General features: G+C 43.5%; 1 protein-coding gene across 2 annotated transcripts; it reads right to left on the bottom strand.

The window, feature by feature from the left end:
- Nucleotides 1-16264: 16264 nt before the first annotated feature.
- Nucleotides 16265-19719, bottom strand: hbegfa (heparin-binding EGF-like growth factor a). 2 transcript variants are annotated; one of them, XM_062393982.1, is made up of 6 exons: nucleotides 19431-19719; nucleotides 18463-18699; nucleotides 18166-18361; nucleotides 17915-18067; nucleotides 17719-17805; nucleotides 16265-17609 (listed from the first exon to the last, which is right to left on the bottom strand). In XM_062393982.1, the coding sequence occupies exons 1-5, from the start codon at nucleotides 19489-19491 to the stop codon at nucleotides 17733-17735; spliced, it is 720 nt and encodes a 239-aa protein (XP_062249966.1). In that variant the 5' UTR covers nucleotides 19492-19719; the 3' UTR covers nucleotides 16265-17609; nucleotides 17719-17732. The 2 variants fall into 2 exon arrangements, with proteins under 2 accessions (XP_062249966.1, XP_062249965.1); XM_062393981.1 differs by having other exon boundaries at nucleotides 16265-17613; nucleotides 19431-19718.
- Nucleotides 19720-19923: the final 204 nt, after the last annotated feature.

The raw sequence follows: 19923 nt of genomic DNA, 5'->3' as shown, positions 1-19923 counted from the left end.
GGAGGCCGAAAAAGTTAGTGACGTTTCAAGAGCTGATCATTGGACCAACCAGCCAATCATCAACAACAGTAAGCCACACACAGCTTGTGCAGACAAAAATAGTCACAATTTTAGAGCTACTCACCAGTCCAATTACAAACTGGCTGAAGGTTATGCACTTGAAATGCGCAAAGAAGCTTATTCTGTTTGCTTGCACTGTGTAAGATAGATAATTAATGTTCTGACACAAAGAATTCAAAATCAAGACCAAACATTGTTCTAGTTGGAGTGAGAACATGTAGTTAGTAATAATGAAAAGAATACAACACACATACTGTACATGTTTTCCTCATTATGTACCCTTTTCTTTTTCCTGAAAAATATTTGATCAGAACAATTTGAAACATGCTTTAATTACAAAATATTTATTTTCTTATTGAGGTAACACAGTTTCTCCTCCATAAGAGATAATACAGTGCAGAGTCATTGTAGGAGGTTCTGACAGATCTGTAGGAAACTGTATCTGCAAAAGTTTGACCTCAACAACAGTAATAAGAGAAAAGTGACAGTTCATAATAAAAGGTTAAACAAGTAGAAACACAAGTAACCATGTATAATCACTTCAGATGTAATCAGTTGACCTCAACTTTTGTGCAGCATTTGTTCACACAAAGTGCATTGTGTGTCTGTTTGTGTGTGTTTCTGCACGCTGTGACTCTGAGCATTAACACAAACTAAACGTTCAGACATTAGTTTCTATGCCTCCACATCCTCTTCTTCCCCCGGTTTCCGTCTTTCCGTTTATTTTTAGGTCATTTCAAACTCTGTATTTTTAGTGTGTTTGCTGTTACTTCAGGCTGCTAACACCCACTTGTAAAGAAACCCTCTGAAAATAGTGCCACTGACAGACCGATGGAGGGAAACCTAGCTACGTCGGTATGGCACAGGGTACTGGAAAAAAGGCAAAACAAAGAACAATCTTAGCAAGATGGGCCTTTTTTAGGGTGTACGGGGTCAGTAGTGTGTCATCTGACTGTGTGTGTGTGTGTCTGTGTTTCCATCTGTGGTGCTCATGACCAAGCAGTAATCAGCCAGGAGGAAGCGCCTGTCCAACTGCAGACACCGTATCTCCTCCCGCTCAAGGATCCACCCATTTTCACACACAAGGAACACTCACACATGCACACGAACGTACATGCAAAGCACAGATGCCTTGTTTGACAGACTATGGGCAACAATGTGTGGGACTCAGATTACAAAAGTGTGTGAAATACCAGGAAGAGGCAAATGAAAAAATGTAAGTAAACGCAATAGGCAAGTGGCAGAACAGTGTAGCACTGTTTACTATGACATAAATAGACACAATGCTCTTGACGGACGGGTTATTTTTGCCAACTGCGATGAAACATGATATCGAGATAAGAGAATGGAAAACTGTGTCGTAGAGGACAAAATGGAGAAATAAGGAGGGCCTGTGTTTGGGAGGGGTGAGGTAAACGTCAACAAAGCAAAACCCAAATGAATTCCTGCTTTAATGCCAAGCTCTGTCAAGAGTTGTGTGTTGAAAATGATTCCTCTGTGGTTTCTGTCTTTAGTTCAGCTGTTGCCTGGTGATAATCTGTATATAAGCAAAAGCAGATCCTAACTGTTTGTTTTGATTATTGGGGGCTCCTTGTTTGTTTACTTTTAGATCATGAATATTGTCTTTAAAGGCCGAATTATAGTCCTCCGACTGCAACCGTAGAAGGCCAGGCAGCTGCATCGACGGACTCGTTTTGGTTTATGCTTCACTAACGTGTTGCGCGTTTTGCAACGCAATTCACCGCCAGAACACTAGGCGAAGTAACGCTGTTTGTCGAAGACAAAACACACAAAGAAGAGACGTCTTCTTCTTCGTCGACTGTTTATTTACATCGCCACTCCGGCTCCTCATGTCATACTTTCGGATCTCTTCTGCTAAGTGCTCATCTATTTGGTCCATATTGGTTCTTCTAAATCTTCCGTGATTTCCGCGTATTATGGGGCATGAAACCGGAAGCTAGACTCCGGACGGGATGTAGTAAGCAGATTAATCACAAACCTTGGGGGCTGCGTGAGGCTTGCGTCGCTTTGTCACATAGTTAGAAAAATTGGCGGAGGCACGCAAGCCGCCAGAGGGCACGAAAGGGGCGTGTCTTGCGTGCATTCGTGCGTGAATGCAACCTGACTATAATTCGGCCTTTAGGGCTCGACATTAGTAACGTGTACAGAAAATGATGGAGCCTTCGGTCCATACTCTGCTGTCATTCTGTTAGTGTTTGCGCACGCCCTCTGAAAGTGTACCGATTCAGAGGAAACACATGAAATTCTAAAGAGGTACATATCACAATCTCCTCCACAGCCTTGTTTGTAAAGGAAGCATAAATTAGCCTTAGGACATCGAGAAAACTAGAGACCATCTTGCGAAAGTGTTGCACCATCATAATTTCTACATAATTACATGAGTATTCAGCACTCATGGGTCAGAGCCATCTTTGAGCTCAGCTTTCATTTCAATCTCAACTACACACCTGTTGAACAGATGAACCCCTAAGTACTCAACTGCCTCCGTGGTCGTTCCCGGTGCAGTTGTTGTCTCAAGGACCACATTTTGCCAAAAAAAAACGAAAATGCACACAGAAAGACAAAGTGGAAGCTGCTGTGGCGGCTGGTAAATTTGGTTGAAATCCAGGAAACATCTAAAGTATTTTTACTGTTTGAAGCTGGCTTACATTTCAGTATAAAAATGTATCTTAGGCACTCAAGTTGTATTTTTGTCCACCAGATGATCATTGATGCGTTGTTGAAGAGTGCTGCTTTAAATTCACCTCAATACTCATTTTTGTTTCTTCACTGAGGGAAACACCATTTCCCCGATCTGATTCCAAAAAAGAGAGAACATGTCTTAAAAATGTATATTTGACCAAAGCCTTCCCTGTAGCGTGTCATATAATGGAAAGTTGCTGTTCGGGACATTTAGAATCCCACATTGACTCAGCGTTAATGAAAATAAATTGACAAAGCCAAAAACAGCAGGACAAAGAAATTATTATATTCTGGCTTTGACAAATAGAAAGTGATAACAGACAACAGACAGGGTGTGGGAGCCCCTGACGCTGGCTGACTAACCTGGACCAGGAAAAGTGTAACCTCATCTTCACTGTCTCCTGCAATCCTACTGTGACACATGAGCGCACAAAACATTTCTTTCAGTCTCCCAAAGAGAGAAACATCTGCAATCAATTACTCACTCCCACCCAGCAGTAGAGTCCAATAATGACTGTAAAACCGAACAGCAATTTTCTTTTATGATGTTGTTTTCCCTGCTTGGCATCGCTTACAGTAACTATAGAGATGGTTGGCACTGACTCGACAGAATAATGTTTGATTCAGTGTCCGTAGTAGGAGCAAAGAAAAACCTCCAACATCACTGAGTGTGGATGCACCATAGGTGGTTTACACGGCCTTCCCAGTCAGCCCTATATAAGGTGCTATAATGAGGTCCTAAACACACACACACACACACACACACACACAGGAGTGACAGGAATCTCAGCCTTGGACACTAGCCAGAACCTACTCACTGCAGCAACCACTCCACAGACACGGGGCCCAGCACCGTTCAAAGTGATTCCATGGGGAACCAAGCCTTTTACACAAAGACTTATGATGTGGTGATGTCACTTCCTGGTACACCGTAACTTTCTTTGATGTGGGGTCTTTGTTGGCGGACGAGGGGGCGAGCCGCTTCCCCACTGTGATGGACGTAGGTTGGAGGAGAGCGGAGAGGAAGGAGGGCCTTTAATGAGCACAGAAGCAGGAGGATGTTGTGGTTGGTCACAGTGCGGCCGCATGGTTTCACAGACTCATTTCCTACTTTGGTTTCTGCCAGAGCTGAGAGATTTAATCGTTCAGCTACTCCTGACCTAAATGTTGGTTCAGAGAAAAAAGAAAGATAAGGAAGGAGTAGCTGAGGAACGATGGATCCAGTGACAATAAAGACGCCAGTGAAGAGTCTGTAATTAGTGTGAGGGAACTCCCAGAGTTACAAACACACCTGCAGTCTCAAACAATGACAACACTGTCTCAGAAAAGACAACTGAGGCCTAAGAGGGAGGCAGCTCAGGCGTGCGTGCGTGTGTGTTTGTGTGTGTGTGTATGTGTGTGTTTGTGTGCGCGTGAAAGAGAGAGAGAGAGAGAGAAATGAAAACAGGTGGAGAGCCGAGATTGAATTCCAGAGATGACAGTTCTGAAAAAAATAGAATTAAAACAAACACAGACAAATGCACGCACACATACAGGTTTGTGCATCTATTTTTGTTAGGAGTTTGCATAGACCTTCTGTCATTGTGGACAGTCTAACCAAAACCTTATCCCTAACCATGACCAATTCATGCCTAACCCTAACCTTAACCTAACCACAATTCATATTTGACCTCTAACCTTAACCAAGACCTCAGAATTTATGTTTTCCCTCATTTGGACCATGGTTTGGTCCCAGTGAGAACCACTAATCCTGACAAGGTCAGTGTTTCTGGTGGAAAAGGTACTAAGGACGTAATAAAAACAAAAACAAATACATACACACACACACACACACATAAATGTACACTGTCTGTTTTCAAGGTCTACCCAATAGTTTTGATCCTGGATTTAGTGACCTCGCTCCCAAACAACAGTCTTTGTAAAAGAACCATAAGAGACATGCAATGCAGTTCAAAGACAGTTTACCTTGCTGAACCACAGACACGCCATCCAAGCTCACAATGAGGTCCGAAGGGTTAAATTTCACTTAGAGCCGTGACACACAATCCAGCCTCAAAGAACCAACACAACAAAGCTTGACCTATCAAATGCTTTGGTTTGCCCTCTTATGGCTCGCGACCTCTTTTAAAGTTGCATTTGAATGCACCGCACAAAAAAACATACAGCCAACGGACGCACGCAAGCATTCTGCTCGTCGTTTGATAAAATATGAGTCAGTATAAAACGAAACACGAGCTTACCCTTTTTATGCTAAGGTGAACTTGTGAAAACTGTCTTTTCTTCTCTTGGAAAACCAACTTGGGGTCTTTTGAAAAGTTGTGGCTAGAATAATGACAACTGCTACGTCCATACTGATATGTTTTCAGTATCTTAAAGCATAACTTTCCTATATTGTCATGACTTTTCAAGGCCTAAAAAATCATAAACAGACAAATGGATACGATGACATAGACACCAGCATTTGCTTGCTTTTTCACTTATTTTTCATTTTTGCTCTTCCTCGTACAGAGTAGCTGTAAATTTAGCTTATTTTCTGCATACACAAACACAATATGCTTGCTGTATACACTTCCAGGTGCATGCCCAGTGTACACGAAAGGTTGTGTGGTGTGCATTAGTAGGTGTGTTAGAAAGGATGAAGATTGTTTCTGATAGAGAGTTAAAACACTGGTCTGGCTGGAGATATATTTAGTTTTTCAAAGCCAGTTTAAAATAAAAAAAATATTTGGGGCTATTGGACATAGCCCCACACCAATTCCACAAAACCATCTCTTTCCCTTCCCGCTTGTTGCTGTGAGTGTATCGACACATCTATAATCTTTCAAAGATTTAGAAACCTACTACTCTCTCCAACAATGTGAGACTTCGTGACAACCATCATTTATTTGTTGTTCTTTTTAGACAATGGATGCACAGAGAAGTAATCTCACAGTTTCTAGTGATGACACAGAACGTTTTTTTTTTTAAACTGGTGCTGACACAATTTCCCGGCCCGCCAGCCATTACTCACCTTTCTCTTTTATTTGGTTATTTGCCATACACGTCACTACACTGCAGTTGCATAAAGCTGAACTTTTTCAAAACTTCAATCCTTCCCTTTTTCTGGGATCACATGCCAGTCCCAGACCACATCCTCACAGTGCCCTCAGTAGCATTACAGTGAAACCACCATACTCACCACCTTAAGTCTCGAACCCTCACCTAGAGAATCCTTCACCCACCTGCACTGAGAGTTAATTGCGCTTACTCAGCTATAGCAGCCAATAATCGACAGCCACTGCAAAACCTGTGGCCGTCGGTCAGCCACAAATCTTGGCAACTGCCAATCTTTGCCTGATAATCAACTGTTAGCTTGATGTAACAGGGCTCAGATTTCTGAAACCAGAGTCAAAGGTAGCGCTGTATTCAAAGTTCACCCACAGCGTCAGTTTAGGTTGGGTTTTAGAACTGTGTCCAACTAATCCAGCCCACAAGGGGAGGATCAGGGGACATATGAAAACAACAAGTGCTCCCACAGGAGATGTGTCACATTCACATGGGGGCCCTATTGTCCCCCCAACAAAGCTTCGGTATGTCTCATTCCCGAAATCCACGCTGTGGAAGGGGGCTCAGGGAAGGAGAGATATTTATCGCACCAAGGCATAAAGCCGCAGAGCGTCGGCCTCCATGACTCACCCATGGGGAGGAAAAGGAGCTGAGTAATCACAATAATAACCACCATCATCCTGCCGTCTCGACAGTTGCTACTAACCTGGCGTTCTCGCCCAATTAGTACACTAACACAGAATCAGATCACTCCTCAAGATGAGACAATATCGCTGTGAATCAGCTGTGAGCACATGTGTGTGTGCTGAGAACGCTAATAGTAGTGTTACTAATCACTTCCATCTCTCAGCGAGTAATGGGGTTGATTTTAGCAGGGCTTTTCACATGGCTGGTTCCTCTAAAGTGGCCCGCCGGGACTTAGCTTTGCTGCCATGTGCAAAGCTGGCTGTCGTGTGTGGTGTGAAAGAAAGAAGGAGCAATCTGGATCTGGATATTAGCTGTGGTGTAATGGGCAGAGATGAAAACTAGATGTCAACTCACTGCCAACCAAGTGCTTCCAGGCTCAGCCCTTTCTTTCTTTGAGAGTGTGTGAGATTGTGTGTGCGTGTGTGCATGTGTGTGTGTGAGTGTGTGTGTGTGCTGGCAGAGGGAGGTCAGGGGCGCGTCTGCCACGAGCTCAGCTCTCGTTCTGAGAGAAGCCATCATCCATGACCTCATCCAAGGAAAAATCCCCCTCTCCTCTCTGCCTCCTCTCCTCCAGCAGCTGAGCTCTGAGCGCTCCCTTTGCATTCCTGCTCTCTGAACAGCTCCCACACTGTCTCGAGGCTGTGGAAGGAGAGAGGGAACACACAGAGCAACAGTGGGTGGACAGATAGACGGAGAGCGGCGGAGGGGAAAGTCTCCCTGAGGTCACGGTCCCCACTAATAGCCTGTGGGCTGCTTCAGTGGCCTCACACAGGATAATGTAAATTTATTTGGGAGTCAGAGAGATGAATGCAGATGGATGAGGAAATTGAAAAAGTGGGAAATAATTCCATAATTTGCTTAAACTTCAAAGGTCTTGGTCTAGCCTGTTCCACCTTACATTCAGCAAATGCCAGGGAACACCCTGGATAGCTTGACAGTCTACCAAAGGGCTATAGCTGTAGACAGTCTAACACATTCAAACACTTGTGGTGTGGCTTGGTTAGTTCAGTTGGCTCCCACTTGGTCTAGGTTGTAAAGAAAGATGCATGGCCCATCTCCTCTTATTCCCACAATCCAGCAATGACGCCAAATACCCCATATACAAATGTTGCCACCTTGCGCATTTGAAGCCAGATTCAGCGATCAGCGGATGGAGCCATTGTAGCAAGGTCGCACCGATACATGCACTTGAGCAATCCTGAAGCTATAAAACGGTCAAACTTATATTTCAAACTTAAGGGAAGTATGAACACTGCAACACAAGAAAAGAACTACCTAAAATGCAAGAAACCATCTTTTAGAAACTTATTTGACATGGAGCATATTTTGACTTCTTAGTTTGGTCCATGTCCAGCCCATTAACATGGAGGAGGGGGGATTGTTTGGAGCCGCAAAAAAAAACATATCAGATAACACAGTTTACAAAGTTTAATATATAGTTTTACTCAGTATTGTGCCAGTTCACCCTTGAAATTTATTAGTTCAAAGTTTAGTTCATGCAGATGAAAAATAACTATTTCATGTCCATAGTTTTTTTTTTTAGTTCACCTTCATTTGTTCCATTTTTTATTGGTATGATTTAGGTGATGAACGTATGATCATGTGTTTAGTGTTTAATTGATGGTGTAGGATGATATCTGCATGTCGCTCCGCTCATCTCAGTCCAGACTGTGAGCTTCACTTCTAGTGTTGTACTGAGCACAAAATGTTGACTACGTCATTTTTCATGATGTATAAATGCAGTCTCAAAAACTCTGAAGAGAATCAAACAAGCACAGTTAAAGTGAGAGCAGACCAGAGATGAGGAGGACACAGAAACTCCAGCTCGGTAAAAAACAACTGCAGCTTCTGCTCTGATCACTAAGCAGCTGTGACCCGAGAAAATCTGTGTTTTCACTGTTTCCACTGTTCTTCAACAAAGTCACTTACCGACTGCTTCATGTGAACGAGCTCCGATCTCACTGCGTGTGTTGTCTCAGCGGGTGAGTGGGGGTTGAACCTGTGTACATTGTCTCTCGCTCCTGGTATTTCACATGATGGTCTGATACATGGTCATTGCTCCTCAGTCCTAATGACCATTGTGATACTTAATAACACTTTCTTCTACACCTGACAAGGTTGCCTTGTGAAGAGAGTTATCAAAATGTCCCAACAACTATGGGATAGATTGCCATGACATTTGGTACAGACATCTATGACACCCTTGAGGCTATTCTGGTGAACAATGACCTTAGCACCACCAGCAGGTCCAGATTTTAAACTGTACAACACTTAAAGTGATGTTCCCATTACACTTCATTGTGTTAATTGGCAGGTGTTAAAGCCAGTTAAAGGAGAGTCATCCGCCACTGAAGCAGAGACAACAGCCAGAAATGAGCAAGTCATGGAAAGGTGTGTGCGTGTTCATGTGTTTTAGGGGTGTAGCTTCGACTATCACCGATGGTAGGGGTTGGGGTGTATTGGTTGCAAGTGTAATGTGATCTTTTCCAGGATTACCATCCCTTGCTTTTATTTAACTATGTAGGTGAACATGATACATGTAAGCCTGACAAGCATTGTCACTGCAAGCATGCTAACATTTACATTTTGCCTAAGGTATTGCTGAGCGTAAGCAGAGCCTTACAGACCTCCAGTCATTTGCTCTACACTTTATTTTTTTATATCAGTTGACTTTAGCTCAAGTGACTTTGAACCATAAACTGAAACTGAAGTAGCAGGAGCTCATATACAGGGTTCAGCGCTCTCACTCCACTTACAAAGAACAAGGGTCAGATATCAGACATCGTGTCAACGGCCACGATAACTCCTAAGCTCCTGTCACCATCACAAAGTCTGATTAATATAACAGCATTCTTAGATTTGTTCACCTGTTCATCTGGTATTGTGTATTTTAACAGTCTTGTCAGGTTTCTGGGATCATTTCCAAAAAATTGCCTGAGAAAAAGAAAGGACTATTCTTGTTTTAGTGGCTCTTTGAAGGGACAGGGAGATTCCTCGCCTGCCTGTGTGTCAAATACAAATATCTTAGGTACGTAGACGTGTTTCTCCACAAGGGAAAACCCATCACTCTTTCCCAACAATCCTTTCAGGATCAAACTGGAACAATAAAGATTGCTTTAAATGTTTGCTTTCAGGGTGAGGGGAAGTAGTGGCGGTGAGGGTGGTTGGGGTGGTGGTGGTGGGGGCTGATGTTGTTTTTTCAGTTTCAACACCAGCCGACCACAAAGTGAAACACACTGAAGAAGAATGCCTGGAGCCCTCTCCTTGCAGTAACCAGAGCCCACTGCCGTCTGCTCTGACATCCGTCCGCCTCTTCTTTGTCATAATCTGTGGCGTCAGCCAGCGCAACTGGCCAGCACGCGTTGGGCTGATCCTCTCAAACCACCATTAGGCCCCTGCACACACACACACACACTCACACACACACACACACACACACACACACACACACACTCACTCACCCACTTGTACACACTGGGCGGATATGGGAGGTTTTTTCTTTTATTCTAGAGAACCGCAACTGTAAGGGGCAGAGAAAACAGATGAGTCAAGGATGCAGTCATCCAGTCTTCCTGCCTGTTTGCCGGCATGCTGTTATTTTGTTGTTCATTGTATGTGTGTATGCGATGAATGGTGACCAGGGGGGTGGTCAATTACAAGCAGTTTCTTCCCTTGCTTTCCCTTTCATCATCCTCACTTCCTTCCTTTCATCCTGCCTCCTTCCCTCGTCTCCTCTCAGCCCGACAGCTCTCCATCGCTGTCTCTCCCTCCCTCTCCCTCTTGTCTCCTCTTACCCAGTAGGTAATGCGATGCCACCATCATCCTCCTTGGGGCCTAAATAGACCTCAGTGAGAATTTAATAGTGTGACCATGATACATAACAAGTTTCTGTCCAGTTGGGTGACATCAGCAGAGGGGAATCTGCTGGTATCCCTGCCCAACTCCTGCTGGCATCAGGAGCAAGTGCAGAAGGGCAGGACTCTGCTGAGCTGCTTGTTCAACACCACTAACATAGAAAGCTGTGGTGTTGAACAGGGGGCTGGCTTTAAGATGCAATCCTTCAGATTTGAATGATATGAAACAACATTTGTTATATGGCACTAATATTGTTCATATATCCTATGCTATTTTGTACTGGATGTTTAACATGTGGATGGTTCAGTGTTACCGAAATCTTACGTTGCTATATTGAAATACGTAGGTGGCTGTTAGTTTTCAGTTCTAATTTTAGGCTTCATGTCCTTGTTTTTATGATCGCGCGCTAGCTCTGATGGACCAGCAAAATGAATCTACACTGGAGTTAAAGCATTCTTCAGGCAGTACAAACTTCCATCGTAAAAAGGTTAAAGTGATATTCATTGTCCTGAATGACCCTTCTTCCTGCATGTTGCAAGTAGCCCTTTTTGCCAAAAGGTATTTCAACAACAGCCACTCAGTGTATGTACGCTCTGCAATGCAATTACAAGACAGTAGTTCTGCTCCTGGCAGAGTCCCAGCTTGGAAGCATGGTACGCAGCCACACAATTTAAGTTAACAAGGTATGTAGGAGACAGTAGATCAAATTCAATCTGACTATCAACTGTCTTCATTTACATCTGCAGTATTTAGAAAGGAACTCTGGGAAATCTCTCATTAATACTCTGCAATTTTGAACTACAATCTTTAAGATTTTCTAACTTTGTAGGAACCAATTTTTTGGAACAGGTGCTTTCTTTTTTTTTTTTGAAGTACTTGATCGCACACCGTGTCCCAATTTAGGGGCCGCATCACTGTCAGCTGCATTCTTAGACTGATTGCGTCACAGCGGCGCAGCTAGACTGTCTAGATTCGAAGTCTCCACCAAATGCAGCAGACAAATGTGTCTTTCCAGCCCCGGGCAACATATCCCATTATTCATCAACTGTTTTTAAAGAGGTAATGGCGGCAAAAAAAGCAAGCCAAAAACATCAGGAGAATTTATTTTAAAGATAAGTACTCGACCGAGCAGCTAAAGGTAAACATGTTCAACATTTTGGCTGAAGCTTTGTTGATTGGCAAGGGTTGTTGTGCTTAACCAAGCTAAGCTAACTGACCACTGGTTTTCGCTGCAAAGTTGACACACAAACATAACTGTGGTATTGCTCCTTTCATGTAAGTCTTTGTTTGCAAGACGACAAACAAACACATTTAAATGTCAAATTATTACTTTAATGATGCAACTCAGCAAAGCCCGGGTATGGAAATAAAGGCTGAATGATGAATGCCGTGGTAATTTTGTCAAAAACATGATTTTTTTGATTTCTCTTGTAGCTTCTGGTAGAGCAGTGTAAGAAACATGTGTTTGAGGTTAAGAGAAGTCGTTGAGACTGATGAAGTAGTGGAGAAAGTAGACATGAGTCTGACAAATGAAGGGTGTTGGTCAGTGAGTAAATATCTTCTGAATTAATGAAATGTGGGTTTTCTTCACTTGATATTTCTCATTTTATGGAATTCTCTGGCTGCCGGGGGAGGGTTTGAGGCAGTTGTGTAGCCACATGGTGAGACCACCTCTGAGCACATGTCTCAGTTTCAGAAGTTGAAGGAAGAGGAAGAACAAGAACAAGAAAAGCATGAGGAAATGGAGGAGGGGATAGGGATGTGTGCTGGACAGGAATAAAGAATAAACAGGCCAACTCAAAGGATCTGAGGGGAGAATCAAAGTAAAGGGGCCAGAGAAGGAAGAGTGGCAGCTCTGAAAGCCAGGGGCTGGGACACTGCTGCTCCTCTAACACTTTAATCTGTTTGATCCACATGTAGGCGAAGACAAGTCAGCACCCTCTTAAGTACAAGTTCTCACCTTGACCCGTTCTCCATCCTCTCTTCGTCCCTCCCTCCCCTTCTCATGTTACCGTGTCAACCTTATCTCTCACCCCTTCTCTTTCGTTCCTGGCATCCTCCTCTTCGACTGTCCGGCGACACTGTGAACTCACTGATCTGCCGCAGCTTCTTTTTGCCACGCTTCTTTTCGGTCATGACTGCATCCATGTCATCACCTCATCACTCAGGCCTGTGTGAGTTTGTGCGGGTGCTTCATTTCCACTGTGAAGGGGCACTTAGGAAACACTAGGAAACACACATGCATTCACATTTTATTTTGGGGAAAGGCAAATGTCATATTTTAAGCAGACTGACATCCTCACACTCATTAATTCCAAGTAATAATGTGTTCCGGCTGATGATATCCGGTCAGATGATGATTATATTACCAACTGTTGGTGTGCGCACTTCCCAACCAATGTGGAAACTACCCATTGTTGCTCCTCAGCGGGACAGGAAGCACCTTTCACAACAAACTCACACTGATTCATTCCGATGCAACTGCTGAAACATCTGATTACTCACATCTATTTGGCAATATATTAAGACAGAGTGGTAAACTTTGTTATGGATATAAATCTTTTCATTAAAGCTTCAGAAAATCTGATTAAATGGCTAAACAGTATCCAGCCATATGCTGCACATATTCAATATCTGTAATGCATAGTGGACTTTTCTTCTGTGTAGGCTTTCATTTGTTCATCAACATACATTTTGTGTGGTTGGCCAAAAATGATACTCATGAAAAGTCAACTAAAAAGAATATTTGTGAGAATAGCTTGACATAAACAACTGAGGACATAGAAGTTTCAATAACAATAGCGACCTTGGCACACCGGTAGATCCCACGGGAGTTTGCCACTCAAGTAATTATGCCACTTCCAAATGTTGTCATCCTGTAAGGAAATGTCTTCTGCAGTATGGAAATATCCTCCTCACTTCTGTCTAGGAACAGTCAAGAACTCAGAAGGCGAGGACGAGGGACACGTGGAGATCCTGCGGAGCCGTGTTTCTGACCCTACAAGGTAAATTCAGGAGTGGTGCAGCACTGGTGCCTGATGATGGGCCACCATGCTGGACAATTATTCCCTGGCCGTGGTCCACCAGACCGCTGAGAAACAGAACACAGCGAACTCCCTTCTCCAGCAACATTCTGGCCCTTTGGTGGCCATCAGCCCCGGGAATAGCAGCTATGTGAGCATGACTGCAGGGCACTATTTCTGTGTGCTGGGCTACTTGACATTGAGAGGCCGGGATTAGGTGGCTCCACTACTGTAAATGACTAACCCCCGTCTCACATACGAACACACGCACTCATGTGTGCTTTTGAAAGTATACACACGGTCATATGTTAAACGTATTAAGGGGACAAACACAAAAATTGGTGCTTGTGCATTGATTTGTTATGGAGGAGCCCCAGTTGTCAACCTATTGTCGCTGTTCCCAGAACATTGTGTATTTGGCGTTACATTAACTTTTCACATGTAAATCAAAACAGCTCAGCTCAGTGACAATGTATTTTTAGTGGTTTAATTAGTGAAATTGAGAACTGAACCTCAACCCATGAGGGAACATTTAATCTACTGGTTTGTTTGAAAAATTCAAAATCACCAAACTGGGAAATTTGGTTTTCATTGAATATTCTATTCTCGCCTCACAGCAAGAAGGTTCTTGGTTTGAATCCTGGTCTGGGATCTTTCTTTGTGGAGTTTGCTTGTTTTCCCGTGGGTATACTCCTGCTTTCACACTTCAAACACATGCAGGGCTAGGTCAGCTTGAGACTATAAATTCACCACAGGTGTGAATGTGAGTGTGAATTGTTGTTTGTCTCTATTTCTTTCTGTCTCTAACACTTGTGAACTGTCATAGGTGCACAAGCCCCCCCCCCCCCCGAGACCCCTACGATATAAGCACCATAGACAACAGATTTTATTTTGATGTTTACAAGCCTCACATCACTCCTCGGTGAAATCAAGTTACATCCATCCATCAGCTATCACTTCAATCCCAGCTAACATTTGTGGAGAGGTGACGCTCACCCTGGACGGCTCGCCAGTCTATCTAAGAGCTTCAACTCAAATTGCAGATAAATATTCATCTATTAAAGGTGCAACATGAGCGAATGTAAGCAAAGTTGACGCAATTGCTATTTTCCCCCTGAAAAAGATAAATACTCAACACTTCTCAGTTTCTCAAAAACTAGTATGAGGAGTGCTGAGTTCTGAATCAGGTACCACACCCTCATGGTTCCGCTGAACATCTGCCCTCAACTACCATCCCCCAGTGTGAGCATTAGAGTCCGTCGGCATCTTGTTTATCCAGTATATATAGAACGTAAGGGAATCAAAGCCACAAAAAACAGTGTTGAAAATAATCCCATAGTGAACATGGTAAACATTTGCTGTTTTTCTGCAGATTTTAGCTCGCAATGGTTTGGTTAACCCACACAGACACAGCAGCAAAGCATTACCCTACCGCATTTCCCCTCACACACACACGCTCACACACGCTCAAAAACACTCACACAGTGTAACAACATCCGACTAAGAGGTGACTTCAAGGGATGACTAACATTTGGTTGGATCTCAGCCTGCCTTTGAGTCCAGCTGGGTCTTTTGACTCTCCTTATCCCCCATTAAAGCCGCCTGCAGCATTCATGACAGCATTGTCCTGCTAGTATTTGCTGTATGTGGTCTCTCTGAACTCTGTGGCATTCAGGGTTGAGGTCTCAGATGTTTGGGCTGGTGGTGTGTCTTTGAACATGACATCTGTTGGCTGTGTGAGTAATGGTGTGTGGTGCTGTGGCGTGATGTGCTGCGGCTGAACATCAGGTGCTCCCGGGCCCACACGCCGCACATCTGTCCCGCGCGGCTTGGTACACACACACAGCTGGTAAGTGAGTCCCGACCGCACTCAGCGGGATTGATCTGTTAGTGATACTGTTGTCGACACATTGGACTGATAACGTAAGTTGGCCTTATCAACAAGGCCCGGGACCCCCACCTGACTCTTTTATTTTGGCCCCACACCTCAAGGATGTGTAAAATTAAAACATTATCTTATATTATATTATACTGCATTACAGTGCATATTGCAATCTGACACTGTTCACTGTTTTGCATTTTGCATGACACTTTTTACTTCACTTTTTGTCTTTTATCTTCTATATATTTTTATTTAGATATGTTTATGTCTTAATAAATGTTACTTTGTATAAATATTTGAAAAAGTGAGTAAATAAGAAGTAAATAGTGAGTAAATATATACTGTTTCTTTTTATTGCTTTTCTTATGTGTGTTGTATTTATTGTGTTTTTATGTTTGTATGTTTCTATGTTCATTGTATGCACCAATAACCAGAGCAAATTCCTTGTAGGTGTAAACCTACTTGGCAATAAATACTTTCTGATTCTGTGTTTAGCGTTTGCTAAAAGGCCTTGGAGGAATATTCATTTAGCAAAAATCACTTGTTAAACGGTACATTCTGTGATTAAATGCAGTTATCTCCATTCCACAGCCTGGGCAGATTTTAACATAACAAACTAACAAGTCTTTCTTCCTCCATATTGGTCTTTGCAGCACTGACTAAAAATATTTGTCATGTGAGCAGTGAACATAACGGCACCGATAGCCAGGATACAGGTGCTTTGGTTAAATGGGGCCGATCTCACGTCACCGACAGGAAATAAAATATTATGTTTACTATAACTGGCCAAAAGAACAGAGTGTTATCATCATCCAGACCGGCCACTTTAAAATATCACATTAATATGCTCTCCGACTCAGGAAGGGAACCAAAGAGTGAAAATAGACCTGACCTTACTAAGCCGATCTTTTCATTGCAACATCGGACACTCCTATCAATGCCTAAATATCACAGTGTGATATTCAGCTATTCATTGCAGAGAGAAATAATGAAGGTTAAGACTCAAAAATCCAGAAAAACTTTTTTTATTTTTGCTTGCTCTGAAAAAAAAAAAAAATCACATAAATAAAAATCACTTCAAAACTGCAGGACAGGATTTGAAAGGGTGGAACACTTGAATTCACATTTTTTCCCATGACAGCTTAACTCGGATGTGAGGGAGGTTCTCCTCCTCTGATGATGATAACGATAAGACAACATGACAGTACAAAGTATTTATACCAAATTCCTGCTACAGTGCATGTTATTTTCTTGACTCCTTTTCAAAACGTTTCTTAGCAATACATACGCTGAGTGCACAGTGTTAATGTTGCCTATAATCAATACATAGCCAGTAAGCTGCATCATAATGTAATGACACTGACTCATAACACTAAGCCTAAAGATCCCCGAACCTGCAGGATACATTTAAGTGGGGAAAGTGAAAGAGCTGGGCCTCGCCCCTCTTCGCTCATTACCGTTACCTCTGTGCCTTTGAGCAAGGCGCTGAACCCCCTCCTGCTACGGTGGAGCTGCTTAGACACTGACAGATTCAACTGGCAGGAGTTTTCCATGTGCATTACTGTGTGAGTGGTGTTTTGCTTTAATTGATACCCCACCGAATAATAATAAAAAAAACATTATATCGATTCAATGATCAATTTATTAATCACAGTACGATCGATCATCTATTGAGTGCCATAAATTTAAGGTGGTTGTACATCATATCTCTTTTCTCCATGAAATACCTAATATCTACAGGAGCTTTCATGTTTTTTTGCTTTTTTGCTTATAAATAAATATCGTCCAATAAGGAATATAAAAACAACTGTAACATCATTATTTTTTAAACTGCAGAGGGCGGTTAAAAATCTCTATAAATACAGTTAGGTTAAATAAATAAATTAAATCATAAATATATTGTTTACTGTACACAAAAAAAAGATGGACTTCTGAAAGAAAAACAAAAATTCCAGGTTGAGCTCCCATTTTCCCGAAAAAGAAAAAAAACGTTTCTTGTTCAGTTCAGTCTGAGATGACTTTTCACACAGTCAAGAAGCAGCACAGAGTCTAGACTTGTCCCTTCCTCTTCTCGCCCCCCCCCCCCCCCGTTCCTTCCTTCATCTTCATCACCTCACACTCGTCATGTCTCCGCTCCATCGTCTGGGGGCCATTGAGTATTCCAGTAACAGACGGCCCCGCTTTTACTTCTGAGTTCTACAGGGACAGGTTCGCCTGAAAGTCCCCAGGAGGATCACACAGACAACATCCTCTGTTCCTTTTCTTTGCGTACGTTCCTTTTTTCCTGTAGGACCTCCTCTTTCTCTGGTTCCCTTCTCTCTTTCTATTTTGAGGTAGAATTTCTGCATCTTTGCCTGACTTGAAAAAAACAGACAGAGACAATAAGCAAATTTCCTTCAGGTAATCAAGAGGAAAGAAAAATGGTTGTCAATGTTTGTGAATCTTCTCCTCCTGACCACTCACCTCTCATTGTCTCTTCAGTGGTTGGATGATAACCCCAGTTTGACCTTCTCCTCGTTCTCTACGTCATAAGCCCCTCGCTTGTGAAACCTGTGAGAAAGCAAAAGAAAAGGAGCTTGTTCAGAACATTATATTCAGAATACATACTTTATCTGTATGTCAATAACCGAGAGGGTGTGTTTGTGTGCGTTTCGCTCACCTGAGCATTAATAAAAGACCTATGATGGTGAGGCACACGGACGACAGCACCACGGCCACCACAGCCAGAGCCGTGGTTCGGTTGTATCCCTCGGGGGAGTGCACAGGCAGCGTGATGAACTCACACCTTTCGCCAGAATAGTTCGGGTAACACCTGTAGAATGAAAAGGAGAGGGAAACGGTTAGGAGGTTAATAATTCAGTGGATGGTTAGATTCCTTAATAGAGGGCGGGTTGCAGAGCAGATACTTACACACAGGTCGGTTGGCGGATGCTCCTCAGGTACTGGCAGGTGCCATGAATGCAGAAATCCTTGAACTTCTTCAGGCACGGGTTCCTCTTTCTTCCCTTTCCTTTCGCCCTCTTTCTCCCCTTTCCTGTCCTCTTTCCTTCTGTGCTCTCACTCTCCAGGATGGCAGACGGATCTTTGGGTTGGCTCGACTTGGACACTGAAACCCAAAAAATGGAGCAAATGCAAAATTACACGTCATGGTCTGTGTGAGAAATGTGAGAAAATTAAGATAAAAAAGAAGTAAGTGACTGCCTTTACCTCGTGGCACCATGTCATAGTCTCCAGACATGCTGTCTTCATACTCGTCTTCATAGTATTCATCGTCGTTCTCCTCTCCCTCGCCTCCCCAGCCATACTCCACAGTCGTAGCCCTCGTGATCACATCCTCTGACCTCCTGCCTTTGGTTGTGTCCATGAAGTTGATGACGGCGGTGTGCCGCTGCCTGTCACTCTCATACCTGTCCACCGCAGCACCACTGGTCGGCCTGGACACCACTGGAGGAGAAAGAGAGAGCGAGCGAGTGTTAAAAAATGTTTGGTTTAATAGCTCAGACTTTAAAAGCACCTCAGACACTCTTCTTCCTCTAGAGGGAACAGTCACTGAGCACAGGATACTGTGCCAAAAGGTGGGCGGACCTCTACGGACAAGTTGTAACATGTTGTGTAGAAGGGAGCACCATGCAGGCCACAGTTGTGGGTTTGGAAGCGCAATCCTGCCTGAGCCCTGTTGGGAAATGCACAGATGCAATGCATGATGGTCTCAGGGGTTGATGGGTAGCCGCTGCCTTGCTCATGAGCACTTGGGTATAGTAGAGAGGCGCCAACAGGGTGGGCCAATTTAAGTGGGAGGTATAAGGGGAGGCAAATCAAAGTTGGCGTATACCCCCACTGTCACATACACACACGCATACAAAATGCATGGACAGACAGTTAGCTAATGTCAGGCAAGAATATGAGTTAAAAATAAAGGTATCCAGTTACATAAAGCATGCTCTAAAATAAGAGAGATGACCCCATTAGCTCCTGAATAGCCTGGCATCATGAAAAGCTCCGCTCCGAAGTTTGAGAAGACTCGTTGGAAGCCTCCACAGGATTATTGCGTCTTACGGAACCAGGAGGAGCCCGCGTAACTCCGGTATTCACAGAAATGATGACACATGATCCGGATCCCGGTCAACACACAAATAAACACACTCGTTACACATGTGAGCTCACGCAAAACTCACCCAAGGTGTGAACGAGCATCAGGAGCGCGGCGCAGAAAATCCTCATCATTCCTCCACCCATAGCACCTTCCGGTCACTTTTAGTTGTTTTCAAAAGAAAAAAAGAAACCAACAAGTTGTATTCCTTCCACCTGTTCCGAGCTCTGAATACTCCTCCTCTCGTGGTTTGGGTCGTTTTCTCGGTGTGCTGGTTTGAATGGACTCCGTCTGGTTGGTGTTTTCGTGTGGAGGGAGAGAGACGGAGGAGCGCAGCGAGGAAAAGAGCGTCTCCACAGAGGCACAGCGGTATTTATGGGCGACTTCAACACGCCCACACTGTTTGTGTGTGTGTGTGTGTGTGTGTGTGTGTGCGTGTGTGTGTGTGTATGTGTGTGTGTGTGTGTGTGTGTGTGGAAGGGTGTGTGTGAGGGTGAGGGTGTGCTCTGTCAAAATTGTAGACTTATTTACGTTATAAAGATATTAGGACTAGTTAGGAATTAAGTAATAGTTGCATA

This window comes from Platichthys flesus, chromosome 8, assembly GCF_949316205.1.
Source record: "Platichthys flesus chromosome 8, fPlaFle2.1, whole genome shotgun sequence".
Classification (NCBI taxonomy): domain Eukaryota; kingdom Metazoa; phylum Chordata; class Actinopteri; order Pleuronectiformes; family Pleuronectidae; genus Platichthys; species Platichthys flesus.
This window is presented reverse-complemented; position numbering and strand designations above follow the sequence as displayed.

Bases quoted from the DNA above. Each gene is read 5' to 3' on its own strand.
- hbegfa (XM_062393982.1), bottom strand. From the start codon at position 19,491: ATGGGTGGAGGAATGATGAGGATTTTCTGCGCCGCGCTCCTGATGCTC. The intron at 18,700-19,430 runs GTGAGTTTTGCG...TTTCTCCTCCAG, and splicing joins GATGCTCGTTCACACCTTGG to TGGTGTCCAGGCCGACCAGT. The intron at 18,362-18,462 runs GTAAAGGCAGTC...TTTGGGTTTCAG, and splicing joins CTATGACATGGTGCCACGAG to TGTCCAAGTCGAGCCAACCC.